Raw genomic sequence first — 15446 nt, 5'->3', positions numbered from 1 at the left:
GCTAAACCTCAGCGTCTGGTCGTTTCCAGTAAGCATCCAGAAGCGAGAAATCACGATCGGACGCGTCTGGTCATGCTCGACCAGACTCACCCAACGTCCAATCATATGATGTCTCCTTTATGCGCTGCCATGTCAGCAGGACCAAACACACCCCTTCAGCGTTCGGTCAGTGACCGACGCCAGTGACTTTGCTGCTTCTACTGACCAGACGTGTCGGTCCTATTGAGACTAGCGTCCAGTCACTTACAGTGACCTCCGTCTTTTCTGTATAGAGCGCCGGTGAAGTTTCTAACCCTTGCTCAAATGTGCCAACCACCAAGTGTATCACCTTGTGCACATGTGTTAGCATATTTTCACAAACATTTTCAAGGGTGTTAGCACTCCACTAGATCCTAAATGCATATGCAATGAGTTAGAGCATCTAGTGGCACTTTGATAACCGTATTTCAATACGAGTTTCACCCCTCTTAATAGTATGGCTATCAATCCTAAATATGATCACACTCACTAAGTGTCTCGATCACTAAAATAAAATGGCTCCTACTATTTATACCTTTGCCTTGAGCCATTTGTTTTTCTCTTTCTTCTTTTTCAAGTTCAAGCATTTGATCATCACCATGTCATCACCATGTCATCACCATCATCATGATCTTCACCATTGCTTCATCACTTGGAGTAGTGCTACCTATCTCATCATCACTTTGATAAACTAGGTTAGCACTTAGGGTTTCATCAATTAACCAAAACCAAATTAGAGCTTTTAGTGTCGCGCTTGCAGGTGCTCCTCCCGCATGTGCGGAAAAGCCCCTATGCCTTCATCATCGTCATCGTCGTGGTCACGCGGTAGGTCAGCCCCTCCTTCGTGGACGCTCTCGACGTGCCTTCAGGGTCTCTGCCATGAAGCATTCTCACGAGGGGTGATAGCTTTCCCTGCTGGAATCAGAGTCAGAGAGGGACTCTGAGTCCGTTGTGGAACAATTCCACGATGTAGTCTGCCATACCCACGAACTCGTCGTTCGTGAGTGACGAACGCATGCACTGCGTGATGAGGTGACCTACGGTCTCCGCGGCGTTGTGCAGGCCGAACGGAAACGACATGGTGGTGCCCCGGGTGAGACAATCCGAGGCGAGCGGCTCCCCTCCGGCGAGCTGCGTCGTGACGTTGGTGAAGGAGAGGGCGAGGCAGCGTATGCCCTCCCAGGACGGTCGGGGTCCCAGGAAGGCAGCGAACTGGCGCTCAAGCCTCTCGTAGTCGAAGTCAAGGAGCTGGTCGCTCGTAGGGGCGCGAGCCTCCAGTGCGTGCAACCGTAGCTCCTCGAATGCCTCGTCTATCGTGTCGAGGCTGGTGGAGTGAAGAAGCTGGGTGGCGGTGGGAGCCTATGCCAGCTCTCCCTCCACCGTGATGACGAAGTCTAGGTTCCTAAAGCGCACGTGCGTGCCTAGGACCCAGCTGAAGCCGTGGTTGGCCAACCGAAGCCTGGTGATGACGTCGAGACACGCAAAATTCCCTTACCTGGCGCGCTAATTGTCGGTTTTACGAGTTACCAACTAGTAAATTTCTAGTATTACGCATTTGGCTCGGATGATGTACGTAGAGGACATGAGGTTTATATTGGTTCAGGCAGAAAGTCCCTACGTCTAGTTCGTCGCTGCTGCTCATGTTACTAGCACTGAAAGTTTGTAGTAGGGGTTACAAACGGGCGAGAGAGGGACTGGTTCAAAGTCTCTGATGTGCGTGTGCTCCTAAGGCATGTTAGGGCATGTGTTTTATGTCTACAGCAGTGTAGAGTGGTGTACCGCCGTCTCCCCCATGGGGCGTCCTGCTTCTTCTTTTATAGACGAAGGGGAAGAGCAGGTTACAGAGACAAAGAGGAGGAAGAGCCAAGGAGAGGAAGGCTTCCAGGACCACCGGACTTTTCTTCTCCTTTATGCGGGTTCCGCCGACACTGCAGATGGTGACAGGGATGGCTCCACACCGGGCGTCCGTTCGCTGTTGATGCCACGCCCCAGCGTTGTCAGCGGGTTGTGGCGTCCCATTTCGTCCCTACTGGTGACGTGGCGAACCAGCGTGCTAGTCAGCGGCCGTACAGGGAGTAGGCAACATAGTGACCACGCGTCTGTCACTGTTGGTGATGTGAATTCCTAGGAGTGAAATGTCGTGGGAACGGGTCATGTTGAGATGTGCCCGCTCCCTGCACGGTGCCAGGAGTTTGACATTGGGTTGTACTTTCTGGCCCGTAGTGGTTGGCGGCGGTACGGGCTTCCATCAGGAACCGCGCCTGAGGGGTCGGACGAGATGGAGCCCGCCCCCAGAGGTCGGGCGAGGCGGAGCCCCCAACCCAGGGGCCGGTCGAGGCGGAGTCCCGGACCCGGAGGTCAGGCGAGGCGGGGCCCACCCCTAGTGGTCGGGCGAGCCGGAGCCCGGGGCCCCAGCGGCCGGGCGAGGCGGAACCTGCGCACCTGGGGTCGGTTGGAGTTGTAGTCGCGCACTTGACTGCTTGGGTGAATCAATGTTGAGGACCATTAGCTCCTACTCTTCGGGTACCGTAGTATTGGTCCCCGATAATATGGATGTTTTAAAAGTAGATCGGATGTTGTATCTTTCTTCTCGGTTTATGCTGCCTCGCCTCGGCGTTTTCTCCTTCTCCCGGCGCCGACAGGGCATTCACCGCCCCCTTCTCCTCTTTGTCGATGATGGTGATGTCGGGGCGGCGTGGGTCCCATGTGGACACACAAAACGGCAAAAGAAATGGCTTATGGTCCCCTCACCTCCGCCATATTGGCTGATTGGCTCCCACTCCAGTGGCTTCGCCCTTCGCCGAACACGGCATCCGCGCGCTCTCCCGCGACCGCGTGCTTCACCTGCATCTGTCTTTCTTACATTGAAAAAAAAGTACTAGTCTATTCAACAGATGCATGCTACCGCACATCAACTGGAAGTAATCTACACATCCGTTCATCGAGGTCTAACCATACTATGACTCTGATTCGACAAAAAAGGACTCTGAATCATTGTGCTATATATTTTTTAACATCAAAAATCAAGTGGGAGCCGGTATGGAAAGATTCAGAGGGAATAATTCCACGGAAGTTTCTTTTCATTTACAAAACAAATGCTTAGAAGAACTGGTGAGAAGAGTGGAACGTTAGATTGTGACAACCAAACGCACCCAACAAACACATTTGTGTTGTGACAAACAAATGTTGGTTTCTTAGTCTTGTGCTTAGTTCCTCTGGCAGACATCAATGCTGGAATGCCCTTAGTGGGGTTCACCAGAGACTCCAGAACTTGCGTATTGACAGCAACAGATGACCAGCTAGACAGTGCAGAGTGCTTCTGCACAGCAGCACGCACATTTGCTGAAAGGTTCAACTCATCCTGAGATGCCACAAGGATTAAGGAAGCAATTCAGTGCATTGCAAATAGAAACATCAAAGAATAAGATATTTCAGAGTACTAGGCCTCCTGTGTTAGCGGCTGCTGTATCTGCATGGACTACTATTCATTCATGGAGGATAAATACCGATAGTTTGAAAGAGTCAGTGTTCTCTGTTTTCTTCCTGTGGGATGTTTGTGCACACTAATGTATCGATAGAAAGAGTGATTTGTTAACGGGTTTTGGTTCTTTGTCTTTGGGTATTTGAACCCTGTTATGCAAATATGACAGATTTGGCTTTGTAACGTCATCAGTTTTTCTGGGCAGATGTGTCAGCTTTTGATTTGTCAAAAATTTGACAGATTTTGGGGTGACAAATCTGTCAACAGTTAACTAGTCAGTCCCTATTTTTTAACAACAAAAATTAAGTGGGAGCCAGTATGGAAAGATTCAGAGGGAATAATTCCACGGAAGTTTCTTTTCATTTACAAAACAAATGCTTAGAAGAACGGGTGAGAAGAGTGGACCGTTAGATTGTGACAACCAAACGCACCCAACAAACACACTTGTGTTGTGACAAACAAATGTGTATGGCCGTTGAGAACAAATTAAAGCTGTACCTGTAATTTTTGTCAGTCTAGCTATATGGTTGGCAACCAAACGCACCCAGACGCTCCCGCTGTGGACGAGTCTCGCCTGCAGTACTGCCACTATCACCAGTTCACCACTACGAGTCTACGGCGTCTGAGTATCATCATGCATAAATTGTCAAATACTCAAACGTCACTGGGAGGGAAAGAAAAAGAACGGACCTCAGGCCCTCCGCAGTGTGTGGTTGAGTGGTGCCTGAAAGAGGAGAGAGAGCATTTAGGGTAGTTCAATGGTATATTGACGATGGTTTCTATCTTTATTAAATGGCTTGCCACGTAGGTAAAATACTGATATGGCAATGTAATTAATGAAGAAAGAGAGCAAAAATCATAGAAATGGTTTCTTCATGAAGAAACCAGGTCTACTCTTGACCCAATGCACCAAGAAACCATGAAATCGTCATTGGAGAGAAACCACCAATTTCTAGGGAGCTCATGTCGTACTCCCATTGTAGAAAAAAATAGAGTTGGGAGAGAGAAAGAGAAAATAGTTATTACTTATAAAAACCATAGGTTGAAAAACAGTATTTTTTTTAGTACGGTATCCTATGTTATAGAAATTACTAGTTTTTTTTTATTAGGACTGCCTTAGGAATCACTCCCAACGCTGTGGTATGCGGTGCTAAATCTGAGCGGTACCAATGAAAAAAAGGGAGCGGTGAAACTACTTTCACCGATGCTCACTTCTTAAAAAACTATTTTTCACTGTGGCATGCAGGGTAAATGCGTGCATGTAGGAAGTCGAGACGGCCTGCAACTTTATTGGCGTGGGCCCCTAAGAGGTTTGATGGCACCGGTTCCTGAATACATAACATTAGAGCTATCTGGGCATCGATGCGTATTTCGTGACCTGGTTTCTAAATTTTTTTAAGCACCACTCAAGGTCCGGCCGCCTCCAGCCCTCCAACTCCACGTCTATCTAGTCGATCTTCTTCCCCGATCGAAAGCACTGCTTCCGGCACCAGCCAGCATGCAAGCCATGAAGAGGACGATCGTTCTGTACCCCGGCCTCTTCGTCAGCCACTTCGTCCCCATGATGCAGCTCGCCGACGCACTCCTGGAGGCGGGCTACGCTGTCGCGGTCGCGCTCATCGACCTCACCTTGGACCAAGACGTCGCCCTGGCAGCCGCCGTCGACCGCGTCGCCTCCACCAAGCCGTCGCCGTCGGTCACCATCCACAGGCTCCCTCGGATCCAGAACCCTCCCGCGATCGCAGACTGCGGTGGCGACGCAATCCTCTGGTACTTCAAGACTGTCAAACGCTACAACGATCGCCTCCGCGAGTTCCTCTGCTCCCTGCGCGTCGTCCACGCGGTGATCGTGGATGGGCCCTCCGCCGACGCGCTCGACGTCACCAAGGAGCTTGGCGTCCCGGCCTACACCTTCTTCGCCACCAACGCCTCCGCCGTCGCGGTGTTCCTCCAGCTTCCTTGGACCCACGCGGAGGAAGGCCAGCCAAGCTTCAAGGAGCTCGGAGACACCCGTCTCAGCATCTCCGGCGTGCCACCCATGCCGGCGTCATACCTCATGCCATCGATGCTCCAGGACCCGGCCAGTGAGACGTACAAGACGATGATGCGTGTGACGCGCCGGAACCCCGAGCCCGATGGCATCTTGGTGAACACGTTCGCGTCGCTGGAGGCCCGGGTGGTGAGAGCTCTCAGGGACCCACTGTTCCTCCCCATCGGCGACGGGGACGGCAGCGGGTGCAGGAGGACCCCTCCGGTGTACTGCGTGGGGCCGCTGGTCGTGGGAGCCAGTGACGGCGACGGCGAGACGAAAGAAAAGCACGAGTGCCTCGCGTGGCTCGACGAGCAACCAGAGCGCAGCGTCGTGTTCCTCTGCTTCGGAAGCTTAGGCACAGCCACCCACTCGGAGGAGCAGCTCAGGGAGATCGCCGTCGGCCTGGAGAGGTCCGGCCACCGGTTCCTGTGGGTGGTGCGTGCGCCTCTCCCCACCGAGGGCGTGGACCCGGGGAGACTGTTCGACCCGCGCGCCGACTCCGACCTCCGCGCGCTCCTGCCGCCCGGGTTCTTGGAGAGGACCAGAGCTCGCGGCCTCGTCGTGAAGCTGTGGGCGCCGCAGGTGGACGTGCTCAACCACAGGGCCACAGGTGCCTTCGTGACGCACTGCGGGTGGAACTCGGTGATGGAGGCGATCACGGCCGGTGTGCCGATGCTTTGCTGGCCTCTGTACGCGGAGCAGAAGATGAACTCGGTGGTCATGGTGGAGGAGGTTGGCATCGGCGTAGATTTGGTTGGATGGCAGCAGGGGCTGGTCAAGGCCGAGGAGGTTGAGGGCAAGGTAAGGATGGTGATGGAGTCCGAGGAAGGGGAGCAGCTCAGAGCACGTGTGGCGGCGCACAGGGATGCCGCGGCCGTGGCCTGGAAGGACGGCGGCTCATCGCGCGCGGCATTTGGTGAGTTCTTGTCGAACGTGGACAGCCATGTACATGTACGAGGCCAAGATATGGAGTAGCGCTAATGGTCGCAATGGCAAATTGCGTCAAAGCTGAGAGCCTGAGATGCTTTCCTTGTACGTTGTGAGGATGCCCGGTGGGGGTTGCACACCGCATGTGTCTGGATCTTTCGCCATGACAACATGGCTCGTCCTCCTCCGACCAAGGCCAAATCTTGCGATGGAGCAGCCCACGCCGTCTGCAATTGTTTCTCCAGACATGCAAGAACAAGAGACATAGATGGCCTGGAGGAAATTGGCACCGTGTTAATTGAGTTGCTGTGGATTGAGGAGCTCGCTTGCGCATCCTTACTTTTTTTTTCTCTTATGTACTGACGCCGATGTTATGCATACTGTTCATGGCTAGTGATTATAGATCGGATATGGTGCTGTTAATATCAACATGTTCTATTGTCAATGAAAAGTTCAAACGACAATTTTATCATTTTTATGAGATGTTTATAGGCCAGGTGAAATCACATTTAGAGATTTTAATTTACCAATTCACTATAATTACTACTACACAATGGGCCTGTTTGGTATCCATTCTTTTGTAGCTATTGCAGCAGCAAATGAGTTTGCTGGTTCGATGTGTTAACATGTCCAATGGTAAAATTAGAATAGAGGAGTACTTTCTTCGTTTCTTGAAGGTAGATGACACATCGGGTTCAGATTTTTATCAGTGTATTGGTTGATTCCATGAGTCTTTTGGTCTTGATATATGACATTACGGGACAGGGTTATGATAATGGTTTTGATATGAAAGAAAGGGGTTCAAAGGCGGTTGCTTGATATAAATCCAAGAGCTATGTATATCCCATGTGCTTGCCATAGTCTAAACTTCACTCTTTGTGGTATGGCTAAATATTATAGTAAAGTTGTCACTTTTTTTTTTGGAATTGAGCAACAAATATATGTATTGTTTGCTAGTTCTATCAAAAGATGGCAATTTTTGCTTGATCATGTTCAAGGTTTAACCATGAAATCTTTGTGCAACACCTGTTGGGAGAGTCATACCAAAGTGTCATAACAATTAGATATCAAGCTCCTCAACTAAGGTCATCTCTACTTAAGTTAAGTGAAGAAATTGCACCCAAGGATAGAAGCAATGCAAAAAAAAAAATATTTGAAGTGCTTGGTAGATTTGAGTTTATATTTGACATGCCATTTTATTTGTTGTCCATAAAGTCAGCAAGAAATTGCAATCACCATCTATGTGCATCGAGTATATATTACAACAAATCGAAGGCACGATGAATTATTTTGATACCTATAGAAATGAATGGTTTGCTTCTAGTATGATCACTGCCAAAGAAATTGCACTTAAAATGGGCGTGGAGCCATCATTTTCAGTAAGTTGTCGTGCTCTTAGGAAGAAGCACTAGGATGAAATTGATTGTAACAAAGCAATCAAGTAAGCTGAGAAAGCTAGCCTTTGAAGTTGATTACTTTCTGGTTATGGTTGACATGGCAATCGGTTCATTGAATAGTAGATTTGAAGAACTCCAAGCATCCAGAGAAATATTTGGGTTCTTAATGAGTTCAGCAAACTTGAAGTCATTGGATTCTTCCGAACTAGAAGGGTGTTGCACGATATTGGCAATGACTTTCTCTCCAGATGGTTCATCTGACATTGAGTTAAATGATTTAATTTCTAAAGTTAAATCTTCGGCAATTCACCTTTGCCAGACATACCAATGTCAGCTATGGATTGTTATCCTGATACTTCCATCGCTTATCACATCTTATTTACTATGCCTGTGACTGTGGCATCAGCTGAAAGAACCTTCTAAAAATTTAAATTGTCGAGATCTATAATGTCTCAAAAGAGGTTAAATGGTTTGGCAACACTATGCATTGAGATTATTAGACGAAATTGATTATATGGTATCCATTATCAACGACCTTGCATTGAGGAACATTAGAAAATTTTTAAGGTAATTTAATTAATATTTATAATCATTTCATAAGAATATTGCTTTAAGTGATATTTTAAATGTGGTAACATTTTATATATCAATGTTAAGAATTATTTTGGTCATATTTATAAAGGGGTCCTGATTTTAAGTTTGCTCTAGGTCCCAAAATCCTCCTCATGACCAGAACTGTCTCGCGTTCCATGCGGGCTGCGGCGAGCTAGTTTCTCTTGTTTATATTATTGTTCCTTGAGATCTGCTAGGTGTAATAGTTAATATAAGAACCAGATCGTCAAGCTTAATTTTGATCAGGCGAAGACTTCGACAGATTTATATTGACTCATCGTTAGACTTAGATATCATATGCGGCACCCTATAATCAACCATGGTGCGTGCTGCTGCTACTCTTTGTTTAACAGAACTGACAGGTGCTCTGCCTTTTCATTCAGTAGAAAGCATAGTCTGAATATTTACAAGGTAATGAAAAGAGCAAAGAAAGAAAACAACTAAAACACTATTGTGGAACTACTGATTATCCTCAAAAGCTAGGCGTTGCATCTGTACATCATTGATAATGTCTTGCAAGAGTTCTTGCGTGGAGCGCGCTTTGTTGTCGAAGACTCGCCGGCATCTTTCCTTCCACAAATTCCAAACAGTATAGGTTATTAGGCGTGTTCGCTGCACCTCATCTTCTGTATGCCCTCGTGTTTTGGTAATCTGCGTCCACCACTCTTTCATGTTTGTCATGGTAGTTGACAGCCCGTGCACATTATTTGTGAGTCCCACCTGCCGCCAAAGCCTTTTGGCATAGCTGCATTTAACCATCATGTGCAAATGAGTTTCTTGTCTGCAATGACATAGCTTGCAAATCGGGTCCGCCTGTCCTCCCCTCTTGATGATTCGATCAGCCGTTGGAAGTTTTAACTGAAGCAACAGCCATATGAAGAAGCAGCACTTTGGCTCTGCTTTTATTTTCCATACCTTTCTCCAGTTATGATCCGGAAAAGTCCCGACAAACTGCGCATCGTATGCTGATCTTGCTGAATATTTTCCTGAAGATTCGAATCTCCATGAGATAGTCCCCTCACTTTCCTGTAATTGGACTCCCTGCAACTGACTCCAAAGATCGACAAACTGGCGGAGCTGTTCCTCCGTGTTCATTCGGCGAAGTCCTTGCATCCACCGTCGTCCCTGCAAGGCACAGGCGACGGGATGGTTTTTGCGCCTTGCCAGCCTGAAGCACGCAGGAGCGATGTCCATTGGAGCTTTCCCATGTAACCAATTGTCTTTCCAAAATCTTGCCCTTTTCCGTTGCCTAGCGTGATTATTGTGCAGGTTTTGAATAACTCTTCCTCACTCTTACTCATTTTGATTGTCAATCCCGTCCATGGTTTATCTGGAGCAGCCCATCTGTACCACATCCATCTATGGCGCAGCGCTCTGTTGAAGCACGCCAAATCCTTTATGCCTAGGCCTCCCAAAGATTTTGGTTGCCTTACCCTTCGCCAATTCACCAAACAGTTGCCTGATCTAGGCCCATCTGCTCCCTTCCAGAGGAAATTCCTTCTAATTCTGTCCATCTTCTTAATTGCCCACTTCGAAAGAGGGCTGTCATGTGGTATGACGGTATTGATGAAAGCACCGATCGAACTAGTATCAATCTACCAGATTTTGTCATCAGGCGTCCTTTCCAGCCTTGTAGCTTGGCACCCACTTCGTCGACGAGCACTTGTTCTGCCTCTCTTTTTAACCTTCCAATATGCAGAGGTAGTCCTAGCCTCCTAGGTATTTGCATGGAAATTGACATGGTTTCCCTTGGAAAGATGCTGCAAGGTCAATCCCATTGATAAGGCAGTTGATTCCATATAACTCGGATTTGGATATGTTGGTGTGAAGGCCTGTTGCCTCTCCAAATGCTTTTAGGATCTGCTGCAGATTATTCGGATCTTGCATTTGAGGACGGATGAAAAGTGCAGCATCGTCGGCGTACAGGCTTGTTCTTATACGAATAGGATCAGCACCAATGGGGCTCAGTAAACCTTGTTCTGTTGCCTTTTGCAGGGGATCCATTGCCAATATGAAGGGCATTGGCGATTGGGGGTCACCTTGCCGTAACCCCCTTGTGTTGTATTGCTGTCCCTATCCTCCCATTCAGCAGCACACGTGACGTTGATTTTGACCAGATGATTGAAATTAAGTCGTGCCACCGCTGTCCAAATCCTAGGCGTTGCATAACTTCTAACATATATTCCCAGCGCACACTGTCGAAAACTTTAGCAATATCCAATTTGACGAAGAGCATCGGCGTCTTTGCTTTGTGATAATGATTTACTGCCCCCTGAATGTATTGAAAGTTGTCAAGTATGCTGCGGCCTTTGATGAACGCACTTTGACTGTTAGACACCAATTTTGGCAGATGCGGTGCCAGGCGATTTGTCAATACTTTCCCCATGATTTTGGTGACACCGTGCATTAAGCTTATTGGTCTGTAGTCCGCTGCTGTGTCCGCGCCATCCTTCTTGGGTAGCAATGCAATGTTGGCAGAGTTTAGTAGGTTCCACCTGTCCGCTCTTAGATTAAAGAGCTGCTGCAAGGCACTTGTCAGGTCTTGTTTTACTGTTTCCCAGCACTTCTTGTAGAATAGGCCAATGAAGCCGTCTGCCCCTGGCGCTTTTTCACTTGGCGCTTCGAAGACTGCTCGCTTCACTTCCTCTTCTGTGAGTTGGTTGTCGAGCTGCTGCAGGTTATGTGCCTGAATGTCCAGCACGTCCCAGTTGATGGATTGCGATCTCGGTTGTAGCGTTGTGAATAGCTTGGTGTAGTAGTCATAGAGAAGCTGGGCTTTATCTTGATGTGCTGTTACTGTGCCGCCTTCATGTTTCAGGAACGGGATGAAGTTCTTCCTGCGGCGTCCATTTGCACGAAGGTGGAATAACCGGGTGTTAGCATCACCCAATTTGATACTGGTCAGCCTTGATCGTTGTCGTATCTTGATGCGCCTTACGGCTGCTAGTCCCGTTACTCTTTGTTTAGCGCGTCTGCGCAACGACAATTCCTCATTTGTAAGGCGTCGAGTTTCCTGAGCCTGATCTAATCTCAAAATGATTTCATTTTCTATTTCAGCATGTCAAATTTTTGTCGACCCCATCGCTTCAGTGCTCGTGCAGTTCTTGCCAGCTTGATATGAAGAGCCCTGATTCTATCATTTGACCGCACAGGCTTGGACCAAGCTTCCTGGACAGTGTCTGAGAAGCCAGGCAAACGAGTCCAAAAGGATTCAAATCTGAATCCTTTACATTGCTGCTGGAATGGGTTGCAGGTAAGGAGCATTGGGCAATGGTCAGACATGGAGCTTGTGATAGCCTGCACATTCTGCCTCCCATTCTCTAGTACAGAAGATGTGATCAATTTTTGTCATTGTTGGATCATCAGTTTCGCTCGTCCAGGTGAAACGGCGTCCATGAAGGTGGAGTTCCTTAATTTCCATCTCATCAGTTATTGATTTGAATTTATTCATTAGCCTTCGGTTGACATTGGGGTTATTCTTGTTGCTGGCTCTTATATCAAATTGAAATCCCCCAAAAGCATCCAACTGGCACGCATGGATGGATTTAACTGTTTAATTTCATCCATGAAAAGCATCTTCTCAGCATCTCCTTGTGGTCCATAAACTCCAGTTATACGAATTGTCAGCTCTGTTCTTAATGCATGCCGATATTGTGTGGTTGGTTGTCTCAAATCTCAATATCTTGAAGGATGAAATAATCCAGGGAGCAAGCGATTATGACCCCGCCTCTGGTTCGTTCTGCCGGCATGCTGCATATGCCCCTACAAATTGAGGCCCCAGAGTCTTTCTGATTATGTTGTCATTGACTAGCTGTAGCTTTTTTTTTCTCGAATACGCAAAAGATTTGCGTATCATTGTATTTAGAAGAAAAGGGGTTTAACCATATGTTGTAGCATGGCTTCTGGCGGGTGGCGGAGGCCCCTGGCAGCGGGGTGTCGCCAAGGCGTCTTCGAACGAGCGGAGACCGGGCGCTGACCAGGAGGTTTCTCGACCATGCTCGAGGGGTCATCACGGACTCCGCCGAGGCCAGGCACGCACCCCGCCGACCACCCAGGCGGGCGTCTCCGGTATTACGGGCGGAGGCAGCCTTATCACTAAACTAACCAAACAAACGATTTTGCCCAAGTGTGCGCAGGTACTCAAGCGCGGGCGCTCGCGGAGGGCGCAAGCGCGCCAGCACGGCTCCCGCGCGGCCGGGCGGAGGCCTACAGATGATGTCTCCGCCTGGACCGGCGGGGACCCTCCGAGGCAACGGCGCGCCACTGAGGGCGGAGGCTCGGAGGCCAGCGGCCGGGCGAAACCAGCTGGGGATGCCTCCGCCCGGACCGGCGGGGACCCGCCGAGGCGACGGCGCGCCATTGATGGCGGAGGCTCCGAGGCCAGTGGCCGGGCGGAAACTAGCTGGTGTTGTCTCCGCCCGGACCGGCGGGGACTCTCCGAGGCAACAGCGCGTCCCTGAACACGAAGGCCAGCGGCGAGAACCACGGCCCCCGCGCGGATGGGCGGATACCCGCGGAGAACGTCTCCGACCGTCCGGTGGAGACCCGCCAGGGGAGCGGCGCGCCGTGAGGGATGAAGGCCAGCATCGGGGAGCCAAGCCTTTGGGCCGAAGACCAACTACAGTGGGCCGACCGGGCTTGAAGGCCCATTGCTCAGAAACGGTGTGGCAGGACTGCCCTGCGAATAAAAGGCTAGCGGCAGAATATTCCAGGAATGTACTGTAGTAGTTGAGGGGTATTATAATAAATTCCGTTATGTGGTAGTTGAGTCCTATAAATAGGGGACACATGTAACCATGGAAGGGGGTTTGGTGGGTGAATTAATGAAATCTTAACTTCTCGCGCCATTCCCTTACTCTCCATTATTCCCCCTGTCCCTCGTTCCCCAAACCTCCGCCCGAGGCCGGCCGTCCGACGGGCGGAGGCCTTGGTCTTCGCCACACAGTTTGAAACCCCCAGTTTCAACACCATACACACGACACGCTTCAAATAAGCGTCCTAGGAGGTCTTACAGTTTGACTGGACATTCCTAGTAGACTGTTTTAAACTTCGATATTACATAAAAGTAAACAACCGAACTACGAGCCGCGTAGTAACCAACGGAGCTGTGCGTCTCCGCTAATGGCCGTGTGTCACACCCAATTTTAAGAATAAAATTAAATGCACAAAACTCGTGTGTGCCCAGGAATCAATCACACACACAAGCTGACAAATTACATAAAGTATCATCACGGTGTCTCATACATCAGAGTTATACTATAACTTAGTCTTATACATCACAGCAGAAAATAAAAGGTAACTCTCTCGTGGGGCTTCATCACAGGGAAGGTCAACTGGCTGACCACAAGCCTAAAAATCCTCAGGAAAATCTTCATACCCGTTGTCATCTGTTACCCATCTGGGATTTTTATCCAAATAAAGAGAATAAACAAGCGTAAGTACATCCCGTACTTAACAAGTTAACATAGGGTTATGAAGCTCAAAAGGTTGACACTGGTTTACTGCAGTTAGCATTTTTAGTACGATAAGCTTTTATTGACAGATATTATCAAATTATGCTTAAGCTCTCATTTAACCCCATATGAACAGATATTAGGGTCAAGTGTATCATATATCATCATAGAACAAACTAAATGATCAACAACAAGTAACCAGTTATTCTGTGAGTTTTTTGGGCCGCTCGTAACCATGAGCACGGCTGTTATAACAGTTTGTTACCCTCTACAGAGGTGGTGCACCTTCACCGCGAGTCGTGATCCCCATATGCCCGGGTTAATTACTCCCATGTCACTGTCAAGGTGAGCGGGCAGGGTACACTATGAAGCCATTTCATAGGTTTCTCTAACAAGTTAGGGCCGCTAGGTTTCCTTGGCAGGCAGATGTAGGAACCCCCCTTTCCTATGGCACATATCCATCGTAGCTATACTCATAGGAACAGAGGCAACCCTATACCCAACGTGGCAAGCCCCATTTGCGCCAAAAAGGTAACCTCTAACTAGCTAGAAAAGGTCCTATTACTGAGTTAAAGTCAGAGCCATATGACTCTCCCGGTTACACTGTCAGTCTCAGCTTTTGCCGACAGATAAGTTCTTATGGAAGGCTAGGAGCAACATGATCAAGAGTCATTTGCACCTTCGCCCTATGGAACCGTTGTTATAAATCGTGTTAAACTCTTAGTTCCATAGAACCATTCATCATCATATAGATCAAGTTCAGTTAGAGCACTAGCAATCTACTCATATGCATTTAACCCATAGGAGACAAGGAACAGGATAATCAATCACTAGGATGTCCTTACGGGTATCAAAATTAGACACATGCAAATGAGTAATTGATTAAAGTGAAATAGGACATCAAGGTAGGCCCATGCTATACTTGCCTTGGTTCACAAACTCTTGCTGGTCCTGCTGGTCGTCGAAGAATTCTTGATCTCCAACGTTCTCCTCACCGTCTGAACGCAACCAACACGGCAACATACAACATTCCAAAAGCATTCATGCAAAGCAAACATTCCTATCATTAGAACAGTACACCAACAGTATAGAAACACAAGGTAAAATGTTTGTGAAAATAATCTACGTCTCGCTACGATCACGTCAACGCGAAGTTCATGAAAAACGGAGCTAAAATGCGAAAGTTATGATTTAAACGGGTTTTCCTATAGCAATATATTTAATTAAATCTAACCATGAAATTAAAAAGTTCCAAACTTGACTAACAGTGGTTCTAACATGTAGATTATGGAATTACGAAGCTAACGCGATTTGAATGGATCAATTCAGAGCTAAAACGACAATTTTATAAGCAAAACAGTTCAAATGGCATTTTTGTAAATACTGAAAACGTATTTTAGATTTAAGCAGTGAACTTTACGTTTTCAAAATGAGAATGCGTATTCGGGGAACTATGCATTGGACTGCGGGTTCAATTAGATGAAAACTGAGGGGCTCTTTAGAAAAATAACCCGCGAAGGGGTATC

General features: G+C 48.2%; 1 protein-coding gene across 1 annotated transcript; it reads left to right on the top strand.

Moving 5' to 3' along the window:
* Nucleotides 1–4628: 4628 nt before the first annotated feature.
* On the top strand, nucleotides 4629–6922 carry LOC136546947 (anthocyanidin 3-O-glucosyltransferase 2-like). Its single transcript, XM_066538902.1, has one exon. The coding sequence runs from the start codon at nucleotides 4998–5000 to the stop codon at nucleotides 6504–6506; it is 1509 nt and encodes a 502-aa protein (XP_066394999.1). The 5' UTR covers nucleotides 4629–4997; the 3' UTR covers nucleotides 6507–6922.
* The last annotated feature ends 8524 nt before the right edge of the window (nucleotides 6923–15446 follow it).

Source organism: Miscanthus floridulus, chromosome 3 (genome assembly GCF_019320115.1).
Source record: "Miscanthus floridulus cultivar M001 chromosome 3, ASM1932011v1, whole genome shotgun sequence".
NCBI lineage: Eukaryota > Viridiplantae > Streptophyta > Magnoliopsida > Poales > Poaceae > Miscanthus > Miscanthus floridulus.
Note: the sequence above shows the minus strand (reverse complement) of the source record. Positions and strands in the feature narration are given on the sequence as shown.

What these genes read in the sequence shown, in the direction of transcription:
- LOC136546947 (XM_066538902.1), top strand. Translation starts at nt 4,998, where the DNA reads ATGCAAGCCATGAAGAGGACGATCGTTCTGTACCCCGGCCTCTTCGTC.